The sequence below is a fragment of the Callionymus lyra genome, chromosome 13 (assembly GCF_982586985.1).
Source record: "Callionymus lyra chromosome 13, fCalLyr1.hap1.1, whole genome shotgun sequence".
In the NCBI taxonomy this organism is placed as follows: domain Eukaryota; kingdom Metazoa; phylum Chordata; class Actinopteri; order Syngnathiformes; family Callionymidae; genus Callionymus; species Callionymus lyra.
In genome coordinates this window covers 22,048,889-22,076,536 of record NC_141830.1, presented here as the reverse complement: position 1 = coordinate 22,076,536, position 27,648 = coordinate 22,048,889, and the positions used below count along the sequence as shown (strand labels likewise).

Sequence of the window (27,648 nt, the reverse complement as noted above, 5' to 3'; positions counted from 1 at the left end):
TAAAAAAACAAACATAATTTTCTCACTTAAGTTTGTTCATGCAAAAATAAAATGTATTAAACTCAATCGTTTTTTTGAAGAGAATCAACTTAGATTAGATTGGATTAATAAAGTCAATCTAATCGGGTCTAACTCTGGAGTTTTACAAATGTAGCGACAGTGATGCATATTCAGACTAGACATTTTCAAATAGGTCATGAGCTTCTAAAGAAGCAGAATGTTCAAGAAGTTATTTCCTTCCTGGTGTGCCAGAGCAGGCAGCTGACGACAGCCCGGGCAGGTTAAGGAAGCAGGGGCATCCGTTTTTTTATTTTTAGGATCCGTGTCATTGTTTACCCTCACCAGATGGAAGCTCCTCTTTCCCTCAAAAGGAATCTGTTTTTATTTTAGTTAATTTCGTAGAAGCTGTGATCATATATTATGATCCTCCGCTAGCTTTGAAGTGGTATCCAAATTTCATGAAGACTCTATCGGGGAGATTTGCCTTTCATGTGGCATGCACGAATGACACTCTTAAGTTGTTTTTACAGCCGCAACTGATGTCTTCAATGAGCTGAATTTGACAGACGCCGTGACTTCGGTGTCAGTCGTGTGCTGAGATGCGTCGCTGAGCGTCAGACATACGGATAATCTCATGGCTATGTGGTTGATTTTTTTATGCATTAGAGGAGTGTCGATGCTCAGATGCCAGAATATTTTAATTCTAATCCCCGAGATGTGGAAAACACCTTTAAATGTTAATGATCCAAAGGCAAATTTGCTCGACTGAAATTGATATTCCTCGAAAGCCTTGGGTGTCAGTCAGTAGTAGTTGTGTCTTTCCTGTCATGCTTGTCTAGAACACATTGTACACCACGTCCTTTTATTGATTTAATCGCAGACTTTGGCAGATCCTCGTGTTCTTATTGTGCTTGACGGATCATTGTTTGACATGAGCTGTTGTAATAAAGCTGACACAGGCAGATTCTCAATGTCACACTCGTTGTTGAAGTGAATGAATGAGGCGCATCCAGCAGCGTGTCGGGGAGTCGGTGGCTGTCAAAGGTCACAATATATTTCAGCCTGACATATTCGAACACTGATGAGGACGAAGATTCATTCTAAATTATATCTTTGGTACAAAACTCAACATTGCAACATAAATGATGAATTGTTGTCGCACTCAATCGCGAAACTAGAGCTGACATAAAGAGTCTTTACATTGAAGTCATTCCTCCAGGGAAGCTGTCACCAGAATGGAAAGAAAGAAGAACATTTCAAGTTTGGTTAGAAGAGTTGTACTCGTGGCTAAAAACTTGTGACCAGTGGTTCCCAACCACTGGGCCAGGGGCCCGTTTCCGGTCTGTGAGGGATTTTTTTTACGAGGCCTCACGGAGTTAAATAATAATTTTATATATATTAACTGTCCGCTTTAGACGACAACATTTGGGATCAGTCGTCTGACTTTTCTATTGCTTATTTTGTGTGTTCTTTTATTCTGTACTGACACCACAAACAAATCGTTGTTTTATTTACAATACTGGCAATACACATTCTAAATCTGAAATTAATGGATTACATTGAATAATTTAAACATTAAATAGTTACTTTTGCAGTCAAAACTCTGGATCTGTACTTGAATTAAGGTTGGATACACATACATATTGTCTTGTCATTTCAGTGAAGAATAATGTCATGGTCATTTATTGGTGGTGTCGGTATTCTCTCTGGTTCTCTCCCTCTCACCTGGTTGGGCATAATAATGTTCTCAACCGGAATTATTTTCGTCACAGAGCCTCATTTTTTACTGTATCCTTTCGTGATGTAAATTAGACTTGATGTACAGTAGATGCTGATCATGTGCCTATAAAATTGATTACATAATACAAAACTGATGCCTCCAAGATAAGCCATTGTTAAATTTGTCTAAAAACAACATAAATACATTTTAATGCTTCATATTACCTTAAGCGTGTGAAGCATTACACAATATCACATTTATTTCCGTGTTATGTGTCTATGTTGGAATCTTGTGAACTGAATCAATTATAAATAATAATAACATGCACTTAATCAATTATAAATCCCACTTCCTTGTACATGCACACATAACAGTTTTTTTAATGACCTGATGCTAACAATTTAGCTCATTAGCATATGGCAAAGACAGACAGGTTTTCACTTGTTTGGAGGTTCCGCAATCTTATAAAAAAGCGGAAAACGTCAGAGACGAGATGAAAAGTATTTACAATATGATGCTTTAGCAAAGAAGGTTGTAAGAGATGAGTGGCTGCTGACTGGATCACTCGCGTTTGAGTAGCGCTCATAAGTTGGTCTTACTTCCGTGTATATACTGAGCCGCGCTAAGTCACAGCTCACAGACAGACGGAGACGTACACGTCAACAAGACATAGAAGTACAAATTGACAACTTTACAGAAAAGGATACATGCATTATCACGGTGGAACGATTATGTCACGATTCATAAAAGGGAAAACAAAAGAAAATCCAATTCACACATTGGGGCCCAATTCACTGAATAGGGGAACAAAATCACAGCGTAGGGGGCCCCTACACTGTGATTAAAAAAAATATATATATATATTTTAAATTTTAGGTCTACCTCTTTACCTTGTTTCAACACTCTTTAGTCTCTGATAGTGTCTTGGGCTCTGCTGATGCGATCTTGACTAGAAGTCTTTAGTCTGGTATGGGTAAGAGCTTTCTAAAGGGTTCCACTTCCTACTAGACTTGCCAACGGCATAGACACTGAGGATGTGGTAAGAATAACCCATAAGGTTGTTTGATCAAGATGGAATGTTCAATATCACACCTTGCTCGAAGTGTTAAAGGGAAAGGTAATCGAATGGTTTGTGTGCTTCATCGGTATGTGTGCGAGGGATGGACGTGTAATGAGAAGAGTTTCCAGCATAGCACGGCGCAGTTGTCTGTTGAAACCCGCTGGCTGGATGAGGAACTCTGCATTTTTTCTCAAGATGAAATACCACAAGGGAATCAAACAGACATGCAAGGTATTTTCTTTAAGAGAAATCAGGTCATGGTGCCAAGACGTTCAACATCTGGTTCGCAGATGGTGGAAACTGTAAGAGGAAAAAGTAGTCCATCATGAATCGAGTTTCTCCGCAACCTCGGCCGGTTTGCTCGTCCACTAGTGTGTGTCTCGACAAGCGAGGTGACCGGGGTCACAGTGCTGAGGTCAAAGCCACTCTGCTGTGCTCGCATACTTTTATGTACAGTCACGCTTTCGCTGACATTCATGAACACAATGATAAGTAGTCAACTGCCTCAGTTCCATGTAAACACAATGGGAGATGACCTCATCGCTTTCAGCTCACACTAAGCTTCGGGACAATAAAATCAATGCCCCCACTAACTGACGCTCCCAATGGTTCCACTGTGCACTTGTGCGTTTGTGTTCCCGTCTCTAAGCTTTGTGTTTGTTTTGTGGTTTACCAAGCTTGTTAAAATATTTACGGAAGGTTTGCACTGGTTAATGGTTATTTGGACAAGCTTGGTTGGAAGTGTTGGACGACCAACAGAGCCGTGTGTTTGTTTGCACACCAGTGGGCTCTGTTCCCAGTGTCATTTACAAAACTCTGACCACAACTTCTCAACTCTGGAGAACTTTTTTAAAAGCCAGATGATAATCTTGGGTTTTATCTGAATTTCCCACAGATATCTGGGTGTTTCCGGAACACTTTCTCCCACTACCACAATGAATCCTAAAAGAATAATGGGCCATTATTCTTCCAAGAATGTCAACATGCTAAGCTAAAAGTTTGGGACTAGAGCTGAACATTTGGTTGAATCAACATTGCCATTTATTAGAATTCAATTTTCAAACACTTTCAGTACGTAGGGTTAACGTTTCTTTTACAATGTTTTCTTTCTTTAGTTTTTTTTGCTTGTTATAAAAGTGCAAAACATATTTCATTGGTGTTGCCAGTATTATTTGGATTTGTTTCACATTAATGTTTGTGATATTTTTAATTGTTTGCTACATTTTCCATTCAAGGTGTGTTGTGCAGTACTTTGTTATTTATTTCAATTTTTACAGATGAAAATTAAAAGAAAGATACTTTATTCAAATCGATTTATATGTCAATCAATCAATCCTCTTTACAAATATAAATTACTTACTTACATGAAAACAGGACAGGAGTGTTTTGTTGATTCTATCAAATGTTATACAAACTGTCAATTGCATACTGAATCATAATAATGTTAAAAAACAACAATTACAATTAGATGAATCCTTCATCCCTCTTCGTGCGACTGGAGATGTATGATGTTGGGAATGTGGAGTCGGCATCACAGTGAGAGATCGATGGGGCTGAAACGACATTGAAGGATTGTCGAGATAATCACAGCTGATAAATAACTTTTAATGACAGCGATCTTTAAGCAAGCAGTGATTCAAGATTGCCCGCTCCCTAGGTTGTTCTGGCTCCCCTCCTATATCGCCGTCGAGGAGGAGAATGCTTTACCGCGCCAGAGGGCTTTCAATGGTCATCAGAGGTAATTTAACTCGCACACCGCTGTGTATTGACAGCTACTTGTTAATGGCCAGGGCGTAGCGAGTAGCTGCTCCCTGGCCATTAACTGTGAGGGAGTCGCTCACATCAGTGTTTTATGGTAAATTTAAACACAAGGGTCATCCAGTAGTATTCCAACATATAAAACAAGGGAAAGTCTAAAGTGGTTCAATCATTAAATACTTGACTTAAGAAACGACATCATCCATTAACATTTGGCTTCTTCTGTTTCTTAAACTTCCTTCGCAGTTGTTAAGAGTTTTCATAGCCACGTGTTAGTAAATGTTTTAGCATTGTTCTGACATCTGCTCGCTCGGGAGGCGTTAGGATTTAACCTTTAGCGACTTTCAAAACTGCTATTAGAGCCATTAGAACAGCTATTTTTGTACGGAAGCAGGTCAACAACCCTCACACCATCATGTTTTTTTTTCGAGGGCATGCATTGCCTCGGCTCCCCCATGGTTCCAAAGCTCTTGCTGCTCTCACATGATAATTTCCCTGATGACAGCATTGTTGTGCGTGCCTGTTGTGCTCTGATTCTGAGTGTGTGTGAGTGTGTGATGTTGGGTGAACGTCAGACAGATATTAATGTGTTCATATTTACTGACTACTTTCTTTATTTTGATGTTTTTAATATTAGTTATAACTTTATTATTAAATATTATTTTTATATTAATTGTAATGTTATAATTGTCTCAGATTAATTTTGATAAATTCAACACAGAAAAGCTAAAGTTACATTAAGTGTTAAACTGAATAATGAAAAAGTATAAGTGTACAAAGCAAAAACGTCTACATCATGTTCACATAAACAGTCAAAGGGCTGTATGTGGCCCAGAAAAATTCCATATTGAAACCAGGGATGATATTTGGTACTCAAAATCAATGAAATCTGATTAAATCATCCGAACATTGATCAGGCACAAAGAGTAAATCAAGTTTCCACTTAGGGAAAATAAATCCAAAACGAATAACCCAAAAATAAGGTATTATATAATTATTTTAATGAGGTATTATTGTTTAAAGCTAGTCAAAATGCTTAAAGTACAATAAGATAGTAAAAGTAAACAAACTGCACTAGCTCTAACAGCAGTGGTTGTTTATCCCGCAGTTATAATAAGAAAACATTTTTGAGTTTGTGGTATTAATATTAAATATGAGTGTGTGACCACTATTTTCAGTGTATTTAACAGGCCTGTTCCAGCCTTATCTTTTTTCCCGATTTCTCTGAGAAAAGGAAGTAAATGTGATCATGTACACAATTCTGTTCCTCATATCCATTTCCGTGTATTAAGCTTAATGTTTTATTCTTGTTGTTACAATTTATCCTATATAATTGGTAAGTATTGTTCACGTATCGAACGTGATACCGGTATCAAAAATTACATACACAGTCAACATCCTCTATCCTTTTGAGTCGTGTGCCGAACTAAATGTGTATTTAATGAAGTATGATTCAGGCTGCATAATAATAATAGTGTCTTTTCTCCTTCACCTAACAATCAATCAAATTCATTTCCTTAAATTTTTAGCTAGTGATGTAAGAGTGATGAAACAGGGATGGGGAATTAGTTTCTGAATTAATAAGGATGGTGCAATTCAATAACAGTAAATGCAAATAAATCCAAGAAAGTTTGAAACTCCATCATGAAACTTCATCTCGATACAATCAGATTTTTTAAAATCACGTTTCAACTGATTACTCGTTTGTGTGAATGGATTTCGATCATTTTTTTATTCAGCAGATGCGTTGATGTTGCCAGGCAACAAGTGCTCCTCCACTTTTTGACAGTTTCACTTGGTAACAAAATGTATCCGTTAAAGCATAATAACTCGGGAGGATGTTGTTCCGGGGACCGATCATTCAGATGAAAAGATGAGGTCCTTCTTTCAGGCAAACCTTTTGCCTGTGAACGGCGCGGCGGTGGGAGGTGTCGTGGGAGGACGGGGCGTCGTAAACGGGGCTTGCGGAGGTGGTTGCGGCGTTGCATAACATCAGATCGACCCAGCTGTGCTGTGTGGTTCTTGCTCGTGGAGAAACAGCGGCAGGCCGTGCACACTGATGCCTTCACCCGGCTTTGTCCGGTATGTTCCCCGCATCAGGAAGGGTGGAGGCCGAAACAACTCGACATTGAATATACAAATAACGGTTAGTTGGAATGGAAAGCGGAAACAAAGCGTGAAATGTCAATACTACCACTCCCCCGTCACCCTTTTCTCTCTCTGTCCCTCTGTCCCGGCGCTGTTGCCATGGTAGCACAGTTGTTGTGTTGGAGTGTGAAGAGGGAGATACATCTTAATAGCAAATTCATTTATCCACTTTAAAAACCGAGAATCTTTAGGGAGAAAAATGGTCGTATTTTAACGCTCTGATGACACATTTGGAGATTCTGATCAAGCTTGCTCAGCTTTTTTTTTTTAAGCCGGTGATGAGATGAGTAATGAATAAATCAGAGATGGGCAATTACTTTTCTACGCATGAGAAGTTGGACTGATTTGATGAGGATGGTGCACTGCTACAAAATTATATTTGAGAATAATGTTAAGAAATAAATGCAGGAAAATATATTCTGGTAATTTGGATTACATGATGTGTTGTTTAAATTTTACAAACAAAGTGCGAGATATATATATATATATATATAAATTACAAATTTAACTTGTGTAGTTAATATATGATGTTTATTTTTATGGAAATAAATGTTGATTACAAAATTCCTCTTCATCAAAAAAAATGTAGCTAATCAAATATTTAAAAAGTAAAAATAATGAATAACAGTTTAAAGGGCTATGAATAAAAACATTTAGACAAAATAATAATAAAAACAAAGAATTGGTGATTAGAGTAATAGACAAAATGTAAAAAATAAAACAATCTGTAGAGTCAAAATAAATAACACGCATCCTACCATCAGTAATACAATCTTTATTTACTTTTCCCCCTAAACTTCCCAATGCCGTCAATGAACTTTGCTTCAAATAGTGCTCACTCTTTAAAAAACAAACAAGTTTCAAGGTTTCTTTGTCGACTTCTAGCCACCAAAAGATCTTTCTGTGAAGAGAATGTAGAGAGACGAGGGGACGGCCGGGAAGGTCAACCTCGGCAACATTCATTCCCCAAACTTAATTGTTTGTTTGCCAATAAAAGCCGCAGATGTCTGTAGTCCAGCAACCGCTTGACCCTTCACTGGTCTTAGCTGCAGGTTTGAGGGCAGAGCTTTTATTCGCTGGCCTTTCTCTGCTCTGCCCTTTTGGGAGGTGCAACGCCTCACATCTGTCAAACTGTCAGAGAACTGCTCTCTGTCTGCGGGACGATTCTCTTCCACTCCTTTATTTGGAGCAGAGCTTGCCCAGGATAGCCTGGTTTCTCACGATCTTCACTCGCCTCTCGTCTCAGCTCATGACCAAAGTAAACACGTTTGTACTGGAGTTGTGATGGATATTGTTACCTGGTTACTGAGTTTATTTTTTAAACCATCAAAACATTACAAAAGTGTGCCTACCGAACTATAACTGAACTGGTTAGCTCTGTCATCTGTGACTCAGTGTAGATTGTTGTTGCATGGTTATTTTCCTGAATGATGGACCCCCTGAAACCATTTTACAGCAGTGGGACAGAGAGAGTGTTTTCATATAAAGTACTGAGAGACTTGAAGAACTTACCAGGAAGATTAAAACGAGAAAAACAAGAGTCATTACCTTGTTTTGTTGACTAGTGTTCACGTGGGATCTGGCAGTTGAAATTTACACTGTTCTGACACTGGAGGGAGCCGGAAATAGTGTTTTTAATTTTGCGTATTTTTGCTTTAGATTCAATCTCTTGGTTCTTATTTGACGCTAGTTGCAAATATATAGCGGTGATATGTTACTAATGATAATCGTAAATAGGAGCAAATATCAATGTACTTTGAACATTCGAATATTGAACGTAATTTTTTTTAAATCATATTTTATTCAAGAAATGTTTCTTTTATGATTAATATTTTAATTAAGTGTGTGAAATGTGTTTTTTCAAGATTTACAATTAACATGCAAACCTGCGACCCCCATAAGAGGATACACTGTAGAAAATGAATGAATATTTACTGCCTTTGTTCATTTTTGTGTTGCAGTTAAACTTCAGGTTCTTTTTAAATCTGATAATGTATTGGAAAATGTTGTGTTCAAAACAAATGAAAGCACCTCTGTGATGTGGTCGTTACATTCTGCAACGCCAGAGTCAGGTTGTGGACCATACTACAAGTTTATTCTTGTTCCCCCAGCATTCGAATATATCGCAATACATCATATAGTTGCCCCTGTATCGAATCACCATATTCACTCCTAGATTTAAATGTGTTATTTTTTATGAGAGAGAATTTTAAATCACCTTTACTTTTAGGAGAATTGATGCAGATCAGAATTCGCTTCGAAGTGATGGGAAACACAGGCGTCATGAATAGCTGGCTCTTCATGGTCATAATGAGACTTTATCAGATGGGAAATATGTAGGGATTGATTCATCATCCTGAACCCTAAGCCTTCCTGGAAGTGTATTTTGGACTTGTCTCATCCCACCTCCGATGCCAAATCTGTGTTGCAGATGGTAACCAGTGAAAGGAAAGTGTGATCCATGGTGCAGCACGATGATGTCATTATATACAATTCAAATCTGCCTTGACCATGGTGAGGAAATTATTGATTTCTAATGAAGCGAGTTGCAAGATGCGGTTTGATGAGTCATCTGCGGTTCTGCAGTTCTGAAGGGAACCATGCGTTTTGTCATCCCTTGTACAATTAATGAATCAAAGCCAAAACATGCGCGAGACCTTTGTCTTGTGAGGTCTTGACAACGGTTTCCGGAAACTTGTAACGTCTTGTTAATGAAAGCCTGCCTTGCTCTGAGTGCTGCGTAATTACAGCAGCGATAGTGACCAGTGGACACTCAATTTAACAACATGAACATCAGCAAACCAGAGATTAGTTGTCCAGAGCAATGGGGTTGCAGTTATTTAGACTGATGTATATGTAAACCCAGATTTGTAGTTTTGTAAATCTGTAGCTTACACGTAAGTAGCAATATGTATTAATCAAGTAAGTTGGGCTTAGTAAAAGGTACTGTATTCATCCAAATAACCTATACAAATAACAATAGTATGAACATGGCGGACCAATGATCATTGAACCTTTACGCTAAAAAATCGATCTCTAATGCTAGAGGAGACGACACTGCTAGGTCACTTTGTATAAATATCGGTGCATGTAGGCTGTATCGGGATAAAAACATATTACAGACGAGGAGAATTACCATTTTGAGTCTCTACGCTAGCTATACCGACTTGGTCTTGGACTTGAAAGATCCTCTATATAGATTTCAAGCTAAATTGAGGCATGTTATCCAAAAAAATGACATTCAACTAAGACAGTCGCTCGTCTTTTTTACATTTTTATTAACAAAGAAATTACTTACATTTGTAGCTTGATTTTTTAAGCGGGCATGGCGGTACAGCCCTCACTCTCGTTCCTCATCTTTTGAGTATTTGGCCCAGCCCTAACTCGATGCGAGAGCGCAGATTTTGACTTTAAGCAACGAGTTTGAGGAACGAGGAGATTCATTCGAGGGGCCGAAACACTGAAGACTGATTTTCCAGTGTCCTCACTACCACTGGGATTATTTTGATTTGCCTTATGTCAGTTTCACACAGCAGGTTGTCATTTAAAAATTAAGAGAAAAACATTGAAGGTAACGTGAAACTCTTTTTCCATTGACTCCTTTACAAATCACTATTTTGTCCCCCCCCCCTGCGTTAGCTTCTGACCTTTTCCTTGAGATTTCAACGTCCTGCTGGTTTACAGCTGTGCTCTCTGATGTGCTACTTTGGTTATGCTTTTTTCTTTTTGCTGAATTTTTCAATTTCCCACCGTGCACAGTCAATTTCCAAGTCTCTACATTTGCACTTGGCCGTTCCCTCCATTGGACTGAAAATCGTACTCTGGCTGCACTGTCATGTAATGGGTCAAAAGTGCATTTTTGATGATAATACCTTGGTGATAAAGGCTGTGTGAACGCTGGACGAACTCCTATACATGTCATACTTCATGAAAGACTGTCAGAGATCATTCCGTCAGAACATGTATACATTTCTAAATCATCCAGTCACAAGGATTCAAGGTGTTATCTCAAGAGTCCTCTTAAGATGGGAAAAAATGAAGGTGATGTAGCACCTTCTCATTTTCATGAGGAGCTTGTGTACTCGTGTAGTGTGACCATTAATGAAGGCGACACATGGAAGATATTTGTGGCCAAGAATGATGGGTGTTATTACAGGAATGTCCAATTGATGTTTATAGGGAATAGGATTCATTTCTCCAAGAACTTAAATCTGATCAACTTTGACACAGGTGAAAACTAAAATGAGACTTAAGGTTACAGTTTAATCTGAAAAAACCTTATACGACGTTGCCTAAGCTGCTTTTGAGAGTTTGCAGACTGCATTTTGCAGTATATATATCTATATCTCAAGAGGGACTAATAAAGTTTTATCTATCCATATATCGACCCCCAACCAGCTTCAAAGCAAATATGATCTGCAACTGTGATGCCAGTATTTACAAGGAAAGAGTTTAAGGTAGTTTAGGTTCCTTGTTGGGATAAATTAAGTTATCAAAGATTGGACCCCTGAACCAATTTTTCGAATTGCATTTGTCAATAAGGTTGCTCAGAATTTAACTGTGTCCCGCGTTTTTGAGGATCCCCAATGTCTCTAACCAGAAGCTTTTCTTTATTCAAAGCCAGATCTGGCCTATTACTTTTCTATGTGGCCTGGTATGAAAGTAAGGACAAGATAACACGATTTTATTGTAGGAATTAAGTCTTGTACTTCTACAAAAGTGTCATTGGAGTCCTTAACGGGTAGTTGACGTGGTCAACATGAAGAGCAATTCCCCTCGCACGACGAGCATCCATTTTATTTCTGCCAATACTTTTTGCACAATCAGTTTCCTGCATTTGATTTGCACTTGCACCCAGAAACACTTAGTCTTTTTTTATTACAGCCATTATTTGTAGTGTTTAATTAACAAGACATTGTCAGGCTGATGTATAATTTGTTCCCTTCTTCCTTCCAACAACTTCACTCATAAGGGGTTTAATCCTATTCTTTCTCTATGTTCAGTGCACACCTAACCCTAAACTGTTGATTTTTTTTCCTTCCCAATTCTTTGGATATCCTCTTGACGCCTTTTCACAAGTCACCTCAAAAACCTTACGGCATTCCTTAACCGTCACTCAGCTTGGACACGTCTTGGGCAGACCGTCGGAGTTTGAGGGGAGTCGTGGCCATCGGTAGCAGACTCTGGAAAGAGCAAAGTTCCCTGAACGGAGAACTTGTATGTTCTGCCAAACATCTGGCTGTTGTCTGTTGCATGACCTGAAACTTGAGGCCAGTGCTGTTTCTGAATTCAATAAACCGCAACATGATTTGTATTGTCAGGCAGTCCAGGAATCATCCGCCAACAAAAGCATTCTTTTTAATTAAAACCTTTTTTTTTTGTCTTGGTTGTGATGTAAAGCATTCGTTTTGAGGATTTGCCCGAGGGTTGCAAAGAGCATTTGTCTAGAAGTTCACTGATTACCTGAGACTTGTTGTGGCCAATTTGTTTATAGATGTTTGCTCCATTTTTGCATCGGTTAACGCTGGATTAAAGACGATTCTTCCAATATGATCTGATCATTTAATTGTCAACACATGCAAAACCTGTTTGGGTATGCATGCTTTCAGATGAACTGGCATTTGGGCCTCGAACCCACCGCCATCTGGAACTGGCTCTCACACCCACTGATGCTATTGCGTTCATGGGTGAAAGCCTTGTTTGTTTGAAGGCAGAGGGAATATGCTAAATTCAGGTGAAAGAGGACAAGTACACATGACAAAAGACCATGGCAATGCTGCACACACGTCACACCAATATGTAAAATTGGAAAAGGAGAGCTTTTACAAACCCCTGTTTTTTTCACAAAAATATTTTTTGTTCGCTCCTCAGGCAGCATTTCCTTTTGCAAGTGTTGGTCGGATTGTTTTTCGCCCAAACCATAGAGACAAATCAGGACCATTAAACTGTTAAGTAGTAAGATAAGCAATGGTTGCGTGGTTTCTCTCTGTGGTTTCCTGACATGTGTGCGAGTCGTGGTCCAGAAACTAGATTAAGGATTTCAAAAGAATGTTGGAAAACCAGAGGGAGCCTTGTGTAATGGACTGACAACTCACTTATGGCTTGTTAAGGCTGGCAACTGTTGACCGAGGTGGAAGGAGCTCATGAGTGCAGCATCTGTGTTCCAGTTTGCACAGCGTCTAACGTTTCTCCGACGAACAGACCATTAGCGGACCTCATTAGGAACTAATGGTGGCAGGCAGAAGCCGAGGAAAGTGATGGGTCCTTTGTCCAACTCAACAATCGCTCCTAGAATTTTTCCCAATGAGGAAACGGTAATGAGTGTCGTTCGGATTCAACAGAAATTAATCTTTTCGGTTTAATAACAATGTTTCAGAAGTGAAGCTCTGGATTCTCGTATTCTGTTGCGTCAGTCAGTTGGTTTGGGGATCACACTCAGTGTTGTGTACGACGGAGTTGATTTTCTATACTTCATATGGCCAGATGTAAAACAAAGGTACACTATGGACTATTTGCCTTGATATTGTTACAGGAACAAGGACATGTATGTTATGGATTTATTTTTTACGCTTTTGAAATGATTTCCTTGTGGAGAACTTTTATATATATCTATGCAGATAATGAATTCTTGATATTGTCTTTGAAAAAAATGCTTATTGAATTGAAAGAGAAGTCTAACTCTGCAGCTCCAATAATCCTCTGTTCTGTTTGAAACATTCAATGAACTAAATATATTGTGATGAACTTAAACGTTACAGTGCCAACAGTCGGAAGCCACGACAGTTCGCTGTACTCTACTGTGTATTCTTGGTCTAAAGGACATTTAGGACAGTGTTTTGGTTTGTGTTTGACAGTCAGCACATGTACCACCATGTTAGAACAATTTCACAAACGATTTTGAATTAAAGTCGTATGGAACATTTTATCCGCACTTTAAACCTCTTAACTATGAATGAAGCTCACACCTTCATGGCTAAACTTGGGTCTGTTGTTCGATATGTGACAGGACTCGTACACTCAACCACTGGCATCACACAGGCTTTGTATCGTTTGAAGTGATGGCTCCATGATCCAGTGAAACTCTCGGGAGACCTAGAGAAGGAACTTATTTACTTGTGCAGTCCACACTCACACTTCAACTCAACTTTAGGAGGAAATGACCTGCTGCACTCACCTGAATTAGCAAGTGGTCGACAGATCACCAACAGACCACGTGCTTAATCTAGCATTTCTGGCGTTATTTAGCCTTGTATGCTAACTAAAGTGTCATGTAAACAATTATTTTTACCCTGATTTTAAGGCTCTTGGTACTGAAACTACTGCAATGTTTAGTGTTGACACCCGAGCCCACGTTGGTTTGAAGCTGGTGTTGAGGAAACTTGGTTTGCGACTCATGGGCGACATCTAAATGCCACGCTTGCTGGGGCGATGTAAAACTTGACCCGGGGGTTGAGCACTGACCGATGTCTGAAAAAGAACGATGTCCCTTGTGAGAGAGGCACACAAAAATGACATAAGCACTTATGTAAAGGAACAAATGGATAGTCGGGTCAATTGTCCGAAGTATCTCTGGCACGGGGCAGTGCACACTGGAGTTCCTAAAACCGCCTGTAAACATCTCTCTAATGATCCACTTCCTGATTGAACCAGCTGTAAGTAAGTTATTATGTTTGTATTGACCTCCGTGACACACTGAGCTGATCTGACCTGAGAAATAGGAAGATTAGCTCAGACCATTAATAGAAACAACTGCAGGCCATGTTTCACTTTGGCCACAATCGTGATTCAGTTGACCTCTCACTTTGCATGTAAGCTTGTGTTTGACCACTAACCTCGAAATCATCAGCTGAGCTGCATTTTATACAAGTCTTGCCAACATGTTTCATGTGGGGAAAACGGCACAGGAGGTTGGTGGTGGTTGGAATCGGTGGCGTTCAAAACAAATCTGTTGTATCTTGAAAATGGTCTTTAGAGGTTCTTGAGGGAGAATGTTTGTGTAGCTCTGACTCTGGAATGGATGAAGCAGACTTGCATTATTTTCTATCACACAGTATCACTACTTGTGAGGAAACGGAGTGTTTCGCCTCCGTGAGAATGGTGACTGATTCACTCTCTGCAATCAGGTGTGTGCACTGATTGGCTGATTGAGCCCAGGTGTGAAGAGGCTATATCTTCCCTGAGACCCCAGTGCTCTGTGCTGCTCATTGTTTGCTCTATGCGATGGTGAGAGGTTCACTCTGAGTGCCCTCTCAGTTAGAAAAAATAATTGTTCATGTTTCTTGTCTTTCGTTCAGCTGCTTGGCAGCAGTGGTTTGGTTCTCACTTTAGTTTTGGTTATTAAAAGGTAGCCTTGTGCTTTTTGTTTTCTCCCCCTCCCCTGTAGTCGCTTGTGCGATTTTGTGGTTATCCCTCCGGGGATAACTTTAAGACACCCCTGGGTCCGCACCTGTGCCCCAAACCTCACCTCCCCCCACGCCGAGTGTTACACTACTTTAAAATGGACAAATTCTTTCTTTGCCTATACCTCTAAAAAAGAACAGATTACTCTGAAAATAATCCCAACCCTTTGTTTATATGAGGGTGAGAAGAAAATTTTGGGTTAAATACCCTTTAAACTCGTAGGATTTTTTAAATCTTTTCGAGTATATGATGCATCAACAATTAGATTATTATTTTAACCTTTAAGTAGGACTCCCTTTTAAACTTAATTCAATCTTATTTTACAGCCTCCGTGCAGTGAGCCGTCTTTAAACCATCAACCTCACGAAGGGAACAGTGAGTGAGTGAGTATTTTTTTATCAGCTGCTTTGAAATTAGATAGTTGTCTGATGAAACAACATATTTATGGATAATGATGACATGGTGGGTGTGAAGTTACTGCAGGATGCGATGTGCCGGGAGGCAGCAGAGGAAGTCACTTTGTTATGCAGTCAAACCAACATGATGTTCTTTAAATGATGGGGAGACTGTGTCTCTCGCTCTTGTTATGATTCTGCAGGTTTTCTTCAAGTTTTTCTTTCCGCGAATGTTACATCTCTGTCTGTATTTATGTCTTTCTCTATCTTGCCTTTTCCCCCCTCTTTTATTCTTCATCACCTCCTCCTCTGGCTCTCGATTCTTCTTCTCTTCTCCTCCCACACAGAGTCACACGGATACAGATTCTACTATTTTCACTCGAATGTACACAGTGGATCTTCTAAGTGTTGGGAGGAAACAACACTGACTAAACATCAATTAATTAATCGTTTTCTGGGCATTTTTCATGAAGGGAAAAGTGCAGAGAAATAGGAGGAGGGTTTTGGAGAGATACATAAGGCTTCAAGGGATGAACACTTGTACTCGAATGTACTTTAAACTCAGCCAGAGCTGGTGGTTCCTCACTCAGGGGAACTGAGGGTTGTGTGCCAATTACTGAGGCTTCACTTTCTTCCGCTTATTACTGGTCAACCTCCACTGTAAAGTTGACACAAACATTGATTTATTTTCTCATGATCTACAGCCTTTCTTTTGTTACTACAGATCCTAGTTGGCTGTGATGTTAATGTTGCCTGACATTGTAGCCCAAGTTATGACAGACGTAAGGCTTTTTTTGTATGGTAGTCTATGGAAGTACATCAGTACCAGCAGAATATTGAATGGTTGAATTTTAGATTTTAAATCTTGAGAACTTTTTAACAATTTTTAAAAATTGAAATGTTGTTTTTTTACAAGCTATTATTATTATTAAAAATAAAAATCAATAATTGACATATTTAGATGAGATTTATTTTTTTAATTTAATAAATGAATTAAAAAAAAATAGAATAAATAAAAAACAACATTATTTTTACACACAGTTTAATATTCTAAGTCAAAAAACTTAAAACATACATTTTCCAAATTTAATTTTTTTTTTATACTTTATAGCCTTTTTAATCCTATATAAAATAATTATATATTATATCACTATTTTACCTATAAATATTTGTTTTAAGTAATAACAAATTTGGATAAAAATAAATCAACCTTTCCATACAATCATTTTAAACTTACTCTAACAAAATTAAAATTAAGTTTTAGAAAAAATTAAGGTAGTTTAAAGAAATCCCAAAACTTTTAAATAATAAAGTTCAAACATTCAGTTCAAATGTTCAAATGTGACATATACTGCAACAGTGAAGATAAAACTAGAAAAAAAACAAAAAACAATGTGATTTCTGGAGAGTTTTGTAAAATGAAAGATATTATTAATCATATGTGTCAAAATGGAGCAGTGGCCAAATCCAGCATACAAAGTAATTGATGGTGCGTGTCTAAGTGACGCATTCAGTTAGCTCAAAATTAACATACTTTGGTTAATGCTGCCTAGTGGCTTACAGTGTTCGTGTGTGACGCTGTTTTCTAGCAAGCAGATTATAAATGTCACCGATTGATCTGGAAACTATCAAACGGATGTATGTGTGTTTGTGCTGAGGCGACGGCAGCGATGAAAGAATTAACCACAAATATACTTTCATCCTAAATCTAGCCCAGCCTTGAAGACCTGTTATTCTGTAGATCACAGCACACCAACACTGAAACTTTCTGTTGACATAAAAAAGATCATGCTGGTATTTGGCACCAGATGAAGTGTATTCTTCTTCGTTTATTGTCGGGGTTATTTTCAGAACCCCCCCCCCCCCCCACACACACACACATTAAACTAAATCTACAAAAGTCGTTTTTCCATTTTTACTATTCAAATCCATGTTCAGTAGGGCTGTGTATTGGCAAGAATCGGGCGATATGATGCATACCGCGATAAAGGGACGCCAATACAATATTTTGCCAAATATTACAATATTCTAGAAACTATGATATATTTGTAGTATTGTTGAGTACTTGACTCTGGTGTTGCTGAATTTACAGACCACATGACTCTTGACGAAGTTGTGACTGCTTTCATTCGTTTTGAAACAAATATGTCCAAACACTCGACTGTATCCTCCTGTTCTCAGTCATTGCCGGGATCTCGCTGTTTCATTCTTTCTTTAGCTGCAGAGGACGTAAGAAGTTTAATCGCAACACAAAAATGAACAAACGGCATGAATGTTAAATTTACAATGAATTGTGGAAAAACAACAAAACTAATTATTTTAACAGCATTAAAATTGCTAAAACTTGTAACCTTTTATTACAACTTGGAAATTCAACATTGCATATGAGGTGCCTTTCCTCTCAACAAGCCTCTTGGTAACAGTGACCTAAACAGCTCCTACAATGCTTTGCCGCCCAGCCAACCAATGACAGAGGACACTTTTGACTTGGCAGAATAGACAAAGAATTTAAATACAGTATCGTAGCATCCAATCAGCGGTTACTAAATGAGCAGTGTGTAGAAAGGTTCACTGTTTTATTGGCACCTTAAGTGAGGTGGGTGCAGTAATTTGTGCCTCCCACTATCTTTTGTGGTTGTGTTGAACGTGTATCTGTTGCTTGAATAAATCACGCTTGTTACAATATATTTAAATATGAAGTACTGTGTGCAAAATAAAATCGGTCTCTAATTCCCAAATATATAAAGACCAAAAAGTGTCGTAAAGATGGGAGAAAATATATGATGTCACAAAACGTCAAGATGACAGTAAATCCAGGTTTAATAGAAATGTTTCATTGATGAGACGAGAGTAAAAGTGCAAAAGACTACTGAGGAAAAGTGTTTATGTGCACCACAAGAATAGATGTAGGAGAGCTGCTTTTATGTAACCTGCTGCTTATGTAAGAGATTTGATCTGGAAGTGAAATGTGTAGCATGGTTAGATATGTACCCCCTTCCTCACCCCTCCACCCTCTCCCATTAGAGCCTTGTCATGTTCGTCCTCCATGCCTTGTTAGCGCCGGCTGACCCCAGCTCACGGTGAGCAGGGCAGGTTTACGGAGGTCCGTGAGCAAACGAGGGGTTTGACTTTCTTGTCGACTGTTCTCCGTCGCAATCCTCCCACATGCTCTTTCAGGCTGTCCTTCGTTCCCTCACTCCATCTCTCTTCGCTCTCAGCTCCGCCTCATCACGACCAGCGCTCGATTCATTCAGCCGTCGGCACCAGTGACTCCGTCTTCATCACAGCCGTCCACTTTACCGCAATCCATCCTCCTCTGGCGGTAATTAGACCCCCTGAGTATGTGTTCGCCTGAGGTCTATTTGCTGACATGACAATGATATTTTCAGCCAAACTAAATCTGAATTTTATAACAGGCAGACCATTTTTTTTTACGATTGAATAATTTGGCTGTTGTTTGGCTCCATATACAGGTATTCCATATAATAGATCAAATTGAAGAAGACGAGGTTGGTTGCCAGGACCTTAACATCCGAGTTGCAGAAAGTCTATGCATTTGTTTGAGTTCCCTGGCCTGGGATGCCTTTTTTTTAAATTACTTTTATTACAAATACCCAAAAGTGTATACATTTAATTTATAGTATTAGCCTTTTTTTATTTCCACGCATTCGATTTTTTTTCTCCTCTGTGAACTATATTATATCTTTTTTTGATATTGCAAAACATTATTTTAAATCAACATGTGACCCACGACCAGACTGAGGTGTCTAGTTTTACTGCTTCTTTTTCATGTCCGACTGCTCACTTCCTCTGTAGTGGACAGGAAGTTCCCCCGGCTGTGTTTCCAGATGGAATTTTCAGGCACTTCCTTGGCTTTGGTGCAGGCGAGTCTCGAAGTGTAGAAAGTAAGAGGAAGGAAACTAGATTGTGTTTAAACAAAGCTGTGTTTTCAACACCTTCACCGTCTTCGCTTTTGTTGGCAAAACAAGCTGCTGTTATTGCCTGATTTGCGTCTCAAAAGCTTTCCTTACAACATCGCAAGCGTTCCACTTGTCGGATGTTCCTCTTTTATTTATATCGTCCCTGAGTATATATTTTTTATAAACAATCACAAGCGTTCTTGCAGTTCTAACCATAGGATTTGTCTTTTTCTTACCGGCTGAGAAAATGTCATGTTGTTCTGCTCTTCTTTAAAAAAGACTTAATCTCCTGAAAGTTTTTACATTTATGTTCACATCAAGTCTTTGAACAGTAGGGGCGTGTCTGCTCAGTAAAGCCAAGGCAAAGTATTTTCCAATGAGAAGATGTGTCCTAAGTAAAATCGGATATTTCTACAGATGTATGTTTTTTTGTGATAAAAGTTTAAGAAGTCCTTCAAAATCTTCCATAACGAACCAGTCTTTGGCCTGGAGTTTTCATTGCAGCTTCACAATAGAGGTGACATATTTTGCCTGTGGCAACTCGATATTAGACGAAGGATGTTGCGTCACTATCTGAAATGAATCTCAGGCAAGTAATGTCTAATTGGTACTTGGACAAAACCCCCACCAAAAGTGTATATTTAAAGCGTTTTTTCTACCATCAGTGCTGCTATTTAGACGACGCCGTCCTTTGGATGACGAGCAACAACCGAAAAATCGAGATGGGTAGGTGTGAAGTGGCATGGGAGAGGGTGCAAAGAACATGGGCTTATCATACATAGTGTGAAAAATCCCCCCCTAAGGATCAATGTATAAATGCTGAGTTCTGCTAGGATATTCACAGAGAAGAAATAAAAGACTGCATTGTTCTCTCACAAGACCAAGCTCTATCTTCCTGTTTTCACTGGATGTGTCCCCAGTTGAAGCCAGGGGTAGCAAGGTTCGCTAGTTATTTTCCCCACAACGGAGTTAAGAGCGATGGCTATACTTCTGCTGTTACGATTTTTGATCCGAATCGACTTCACAATTTTAATGGAATACAATTTTAAAATGGCAGAGGCTGTGGTTTAAAAAGAAACGTTTCTTCCACTAAATGAAAAGGTGTTTACATTTAAAGTCACGGTCGCAACCCGACAGTAGAAGAGGAAGAACCTTTACATTTGTTCGTATTAAAACATCTAAATATATTTTTAAATATTCCATTGTTCTGACGAAACTTAATTTTTTTGCACTTTACTTTTTGTGAATAGTTAATGACTGGAGTTGTTATCGTTGTAATTATTTGTAATAACCTTTCCATGGCTGTTTCACAGTGCTTTGAAAATTGATTTTAGTCAAATCCATTCATGTAGTAATCAATTAATCTAAATTCAATAAACTATAGAGGCCTGGCCTACACGGAAGAAGTGTAGTAAGTTTATTCTATTAACTACTGTGTTGATTGAATCACATTAAATCGCAATCACAGTATTGGAAAAAAAAATCATTGAATTTATTGCTCAAATCATTGTGCACTATGCCTCACTTACCCGGGGGAATCTGCAAGAGTGAAGAAGAAAAGTAAAGAAAGATAGATGGTAAACGATCAACCGTTAAGAACGTGGTTAAGCAAGGACAAACGGAAAGGTTGGTTTTAACCACAAATTGTTAGATGTGCTGAGAATCCCCGGGAGCAGATCAAGATCTTAAACAAACTATACTAACTATGTACTAAATGTGAGGGCCGCATCGCCAACAATGTTTTCTCTTTACATCGCCATATTTCCCTCCATCACTGAGTCCATCTGTTAATCCCTCCACACACTCTCTCGCACACTCGACACAAAGCAGCGATCAGCGAGCTGGTTTCTCAATCCTACTCACTCCTCTCTGCAGCGCCACTTCGACACACCGCTGCCCACGCAGAATGTTCCGTTTTGGAAATCTGCAGCAGAACGTAATCCATGGCTTAATTGCTCCAGATAAGGTTTTTCTGATGTATTTGAAGTCCAAATGAATTTGTTTAAATTCGCCAGATGATCCTGGTGTTGATGCGATTTGTTGAGAATACATTTTCCTCCCATCCTATCTTAAATGTTCCTCCTTCCAGGGAGACCCTCTCTCCATCTCTCAACTATACATATTCATTACACCACACATCTTATACTCCATTATTCACCACCAGCTATTTCCGTCGTGCTCGCCGCCACGAGCTGCCAGGGGTGGACGGAGATGTTGAACAAGGGTGGCGACGTGGGGCGAGCGAGAGAGAACCTCACTGGCACCCGAGTCGACAACTAGCTGCTGTTCATGTGATTGACGCAGATTAGAGGCTCTCAGAGTCTGTGCGGAGGCGGTTCCCATTTTTCAGCTCCGCGGCGGCGGCAAAGCTGACTGAAGCGTTTGTTTGAACGTGTTGCATCGCTTTAATGACATTTTGTTCTTTTCTCTTCTATTCATTAGAATCGGAATAAGGGTGATAGGCCTGTGAGCGTAAAGTGCTTCTGATGAAACGATTGTTTCTATTTAGTTTTTGTGCAAATAACAAAATGTGTGCAGAGATGATTCATTTTTATTTACGCATCTAGGTTTGGTCTCAGAATTCCCCCTTTCAGAAGCCACCAACTCATTTAATGTGGCCCACCGGACATGGTATGCTGACCCATAAAGATGCCAGTGTTTAATATAAGATAAGGAGGCTTCCATAAACGGTGTTTATGATGTTGAGGAAAGGGATCTCCTTAGTGGGTGTTTGACAGAAAATGGACAAACGCGTGATATTTACGATGTATATAAGAATAAAAAAAACGAATACCTCAATCAGACCCGTGCTTTCAGGATAGATGGATGAAGAGTCCTGAGGACTGAATATTCCCAGATCTATCCGTCCATCTTGTGCTCTTAAATAGTCCGCACACATCCTCAAACCTTTGCTCCATCTCTGCCTGTCTGACTGTTTCAATATTTAAAACTGCAGACAGATCGAGGAACGTTGAACTGAGCTCATTCCTGAGGAGATCTTTTAAGCAAGAACTTCTCAGTGTTACAATCAGTTCCTCTTTACAATTATTTTGGAAATAACCAGCTGGTTACATTAAAAGCTTCGGTTCATTGAGTGACCACTTGAGGCTGGAAGCTGAAGATGGAAACACTGTACAGTAATTTAGACTCTCTGAACGACACCTTGACCAGGTTTCTCCTAAACCGGAAGACTGCATTTATAAGATGGCGATGACAATGGATTGGTTGCAAAATTGTGTTAAAGTAATACTATCACAGATACTATGTCCATATTGGAAACAGTCTATGACACACGAGAGCTTGGAAATGCTTGTATAATTATATCCAATATTTATAGCTCATGTTACGATATACTGTATTATGAATATTGCTAGATGTTTTCTCATTGGCCTTGAATTAATTTAAATATTAATTATGCAGTAACACAAACCTCATGCAATTTCAAAATAAATATAGCGCTTTTGTGGGCCAGATGTTACTTACATCAAAACGCATTACATGCCCTTTTGTACAGCATTTAACAAACCAAAAAAATGCGAGTGTGTTTCTGACTCTGGGCTTTCCAACCACACTCATTAGGATCATGGAACTGTAGCTTTTTGCTTCTGACTATTTCTGTCATATGCTGTTGATCCTGGGAAAAAAAACACAATTGGATGAATCAAATTCTACTGGATGAGTTTCAGACATACTTCTGTTCTATTCTACTTATATCGTGATAGAAAATTGTTGTTAAACCAACTATTGTGTTGATGATTTTGCAATGTTACGTTTGTTCTCTGTATGGAGAAAACACTTGCTGCTAATGCTAGCTGAGTGTGCCCTCTTTCTTGGCATATCGGCAAAATTGGAACGCTTAAAGAGTTTAACCTCGGTTTTAAGACTCTTAAGATCTCATGCCCCCAACCAAAACGTACTATTATATGCACTCAATATTAGCACATGGTCAATGCATCACATAGCCCTCTGACAAACTTACAGTAGGTTTCTCTAGTTGAATTCTTCCATAGTCCATGTGCCAAGCTCTGGCTCGCCATCGGAGTTCAACCGGAGAAACGCATCACACAGTCAATGGAAACGCACACATTGATTGGAAAGGCTGTTTATAGGTTTACACACGCATCACAGACTAATCCAGTGGAAACTGGGGTTTCTCACGCTTAATGTGTGAGTATCCACACTCATGCTAAAGTGCAACTAGTGACATAGTTTAATGAGCCAGAGATGAACATACTCAGGTCAGAGGGACAGTTTATGTAAAGAAGTTTGAAGAGAATGATCGACACCTGGAGAGGAAAGACTATGTTGGGGATAGAAAGAGGTCCAATGAGGTTCATGGATGATCGCTGATATAAAAAGAATAGACGAGAGGATGATCAGGTGAAAGCTTGTGTGTAAGATACATTTTGCATTTATATAACGGGTATTGTTATGCTCTCTGTCGCAATAGATAGCTGATACACAACCATTATCAATAAACTATTACAACACGCATTATGGATTGTCCCCGTTGACACAGTCGGTACTCGATGTCTCCTGTGCTGATTGCTAATCTCGCAAACAAGGTTAAAGTAGGTGCAAGCAGGTGTCGGTGAAGAAGTCGTGTAATTACCAACTGAAAAAGAACAGAGAAGATCAGGCACGAGGAAAATGTGAACAAAGAAAAACAAATCAAAAGTTCAACCCACAAGTGTGGACCCACTTTTGCCTTTTAGAGATGGATGACATGTGAAAATATAAAGGCAACACTACGAATCCTCAAGGCCACCTTTACGCTATTTCTGAAATATGGATTTAATTTAATTTTTATTTTGTTTGGAATAAGTGAAATGCACCCAAGTTTACATAAAAACTTTAGTTTAGAATTTAGAAAACTTCTATGTATCCTGCTTTATTTTATTTTATTTATTTTACATTGAATAGACCTTCATGTGGCAGGTTCACCCAAATAACTTTAATGTTCCCACTTTCCACTTCCAGAGTGTTAACACATAAACGTGTCCATCTGTACCGTGTTTATTAGTTACAAAGCATACAGTTTTGGAAATGAATACATAATAGACATTTTCCTTTTATGTGTATTTTTCTTTCTCGCTCACATATAGATAAATATATCAACTTAATCATGATATATCGCTGATGAAATGTCGTGCAATATGTATCGTCATATTATCAGTATTGTGTGCCAAATATCTTCACAGTATCCGATTAAGAGTACCCTGTATCTTCCCACCTCTGATTTACATATGAATTGGTGAGATTTCTCATGTTCATAAGATTGACATGCTAACCACAGCAAAGCAATTCACTTAAAGTGTTGCTTCTACCATCTTATTTGAAGTATAAAACTATACAAAATGTATATATTAAAAAGATATGGATTTTTTTGTTGCTCAACAGAGGTAAAAGTCTGGTTTAAAATATCTGGAAACGGCTCTTCTATAGTTTTATTTATATAACACACAGAGCCACTATTTTTATCACATAGACAAATCTGGTCCACTCACCCTTTTTTCCTGCTTTTCCTTGAAAGCTCTGGACCAGAGTGCTCGGCTTGGAATGCTTTTGCAATTTCACACTCGAGTGAGAAAGACAACAGCAGACTCGAGATCCCCTCAAAAACCCTTAGATATTCAGAGCGGGGCCCTACGCAGAAGTCCACAGAGAGAATAGACATTTGGAGCGCGTTTATCTTGCCGCACAATTAGAATTTCACTTTGAACGCCTGTGAGCTGGAACTGTCGGGGAACTTTCAAAGAGAATGATGTGTTGATTTATTTTTGTTCCTTCTTATCTTCTCGCTGCACCACAGCCTGACACTTCCTCATCCAAGCCAGCGGAGTTAAGTGTTTCAGGTCCATAGAGACCTTTAAACATTCAGACATGTTGCACTTCTTTTTCTCTACCGTCATCACGGTCTTGAACAAGTGTAGACGTAGCTCATGAGTCATGTCTGGATTACAACTCTAAATTCACACACGGCTGTGAACCTTTGCCCAGCCTATGGGATCAGAAGGAGGCAACACGGTAGGGATGGCAAAAAGCAATTGAGAAGTTCGCCTATTTTTGACTTTGAAAAAGAGTGGAAGCAGATACTATATTGGGGGGTTACCATGGAGTTTGTGTGTACTTGGGCATGCAGTGAAGTCGCATCCTGTCACTGCTGTGAGCCGCTGATGCTCAGCCCCAAGTGTTGTCTCAGGTGAAAGAAAACAAACGTGTCAAGACACGACACGGCGCACCTGCCAGGGTGGGAACTTTTCTGGTCAAACTAGTGTATAACTGTCAATTATTCAAAGAGTGCAAATATGTCTGTGTGTCCATGACTGTTTACTGGCTCTCCAGCTCAACTAGTCCCACACCGCCTGCATTTCTAAGGCAGACCAGCAGTTTGATGCTGTGCCCCCGTGATACTTCAGGTTCAGTGTTGCAATCCCTGCGCGACAAACTAGACCGTCCAGTAGCAAGGGAGCTGCTTAGCTCAAAAACACTCATGGTGACACGGGGTGCCAAGTGGGATGCCAGTGTTTCACTAACACAACTGAGGGCTCCGAAAGTATGAGACTTTGAAACTAATCACTAAACTAAATGCTGGAATATATAAAATGGTTCTTACATTATGGCTTCTGAGCCACATTGGTATTACAACAATAACTCTTCTGTCTTGTACATGGTAACCAACATTGAGCTTGTCTTTTCATTTGCTTTTTCGCAGCACCTAATGTGACCGCGAGAGGCCCTCATCCCATCAGTCTGTGGGTATAATGTTGACCAAAGACTAAACCCCTCAACACCCAAATCCTTCTTCTCCCTCCCACTTCCCTTCCCTGTGAAGTCCACAATGACCAGTCTGAAGCGGTCTCAAACTGAGCGCTCAGTTGGGGGCTCTGTGCCAGCGACTGATGAATTCTACACCCGGCGCTTGCGCCTGCCAAATGGAGGAGCTCCACCACCTCGCAGTGAGAGTGCCCACATCTCCTCTTCCTCCACCACTGGAACCAACCCTGGTGTTCCCAAGATGGGGGTTCGGGCTCGTGTGGCCGACTGGCCACCTAGGAAAGATGGGGGAGGTGGAGGCGTATGGCATATTACAGTGGAAACCGATTCTCCTAGCAGCTCCAACACCACCAGCTCCTCAGGGTCAGGAAGTGGAGATAGAGAAAGACTTGTTGGTGGAGGTGGGGTGGGTAATGGAGGCAGTGGTGGAGGTGGATTGTCAGCGGGGACGGCTCACAGCAATCTTTCTGCCAAGCTGGGCCACCTGATAAGCCCTCAGGACTCATCAATGCTTCGTAACATCCACAACACACTAAAGAATAAGATGCAAAGCAAAGGGAAAGACAACCGCTTCCTGTCACCAGATGGCTATCACGGCTCACCACGCAAAGGCATCAGACGCATCCGGCAGCGCAGTAACAGTGATATAACTATTAGTGAACTTGATGGGGATGGTAATGAAGGCTGGTCTTTCTCTGGGTGGACCCCCATGCACCGTGAATATGGGAGCACTTCCTCTATAGACAAGCATGGAGTTTCAGGCGAAAGTTTCTTTGACATGTTGAAAGGGTACCAGTCTTCTGAGGCTCCGGATCAGCGAAGCCCTGCACCCGAGAGACTAACGGAGCTCTTGACAGTAGCTCCTGTTAAGCAGGCTGCCCTAGACCTGCCAGATGGACCTTTGGGTCCGATCCGAGGGAGTCCTGCCAGTCGTCTAAAAGAACGAGAGAAGCACTTGAAGCGGAGGTCAAAGTCTGAGACGGGTGGAGAGTCAATCTTCCGTAAATTGCGGAGTGTGAAGGTAGATGGGGACTCGTCAAGGGCTGGTTCGGACGCTGAAGATGGGGGAAAGGGAGAAGATGGGAACGTGCCTCCAAAACCCTGGCTGTGCCAAAAAGGATTCGCCCACTTCGATGTCCAATCCCTTCTTTTTGACCTCAATGAGGTCATCCACAGTCGGCAGCTTGGAGCCAAACGCAAGAACACAACCACGGGTGCTTCGGCGGCTGCTGCCGCTTCAGCAACATCCTCCCTTTCTTCAAATCCATGTGGTGTTTACGGATCACCATGTGGTTCCCAAGAAGAGCTCAGCAAAGAAGGTGGAGGTCACAGTACCAGCCCAACCTTAGACCCGGGCGATGACAAGAGCAATGATCTGGTGCTGAGTTGCCCATGTTTTAGGAATGAAATTGGAGGAGAGGGGGAACGAAACATTGTTCCAGCAAAACAGGTTTGTATTAGAGAAATAAA

The 27,648-nt window shown here is 39.9% G+C and overlaps 1 protein-coding gene across 4 annotated transcripts in view; it reads left to right on the top strand.

The window, feature by feature from the left end:
• The window catches only part of sipa1l1 (signal-induced proliferation-associated 1 like 1), a 57,963-nt gene that overhangs the window by 8,251 nt on the left and 22,064 nt on the right, over positions 1 to 27,648 (top strand). For 2 of the 4 annotated variants that reach the window (XM_087806051.1, XM_087806048.1), the window contains exons 2-3: positions 15,413 to 15,469; positions 26,117 to 27,628. In XM_087806051.1, the coding sequence (XP_087662177.1) occupies positions 26,243 to 27,628 (1,386 nt within the window). In that variant the 5' untranslated portion in view covers positions 15,413 to 15,469; positions 26,117 to 26,242. The remainder of the gene's footprint in view (positions 1 to 15,412; positions 15,470 to 26,116; positions 27,629 to 27,648) is intronic. The other 2 variants (XM_087806050.1, XM_087806049.1) reach the window with 2 other exon arrangements.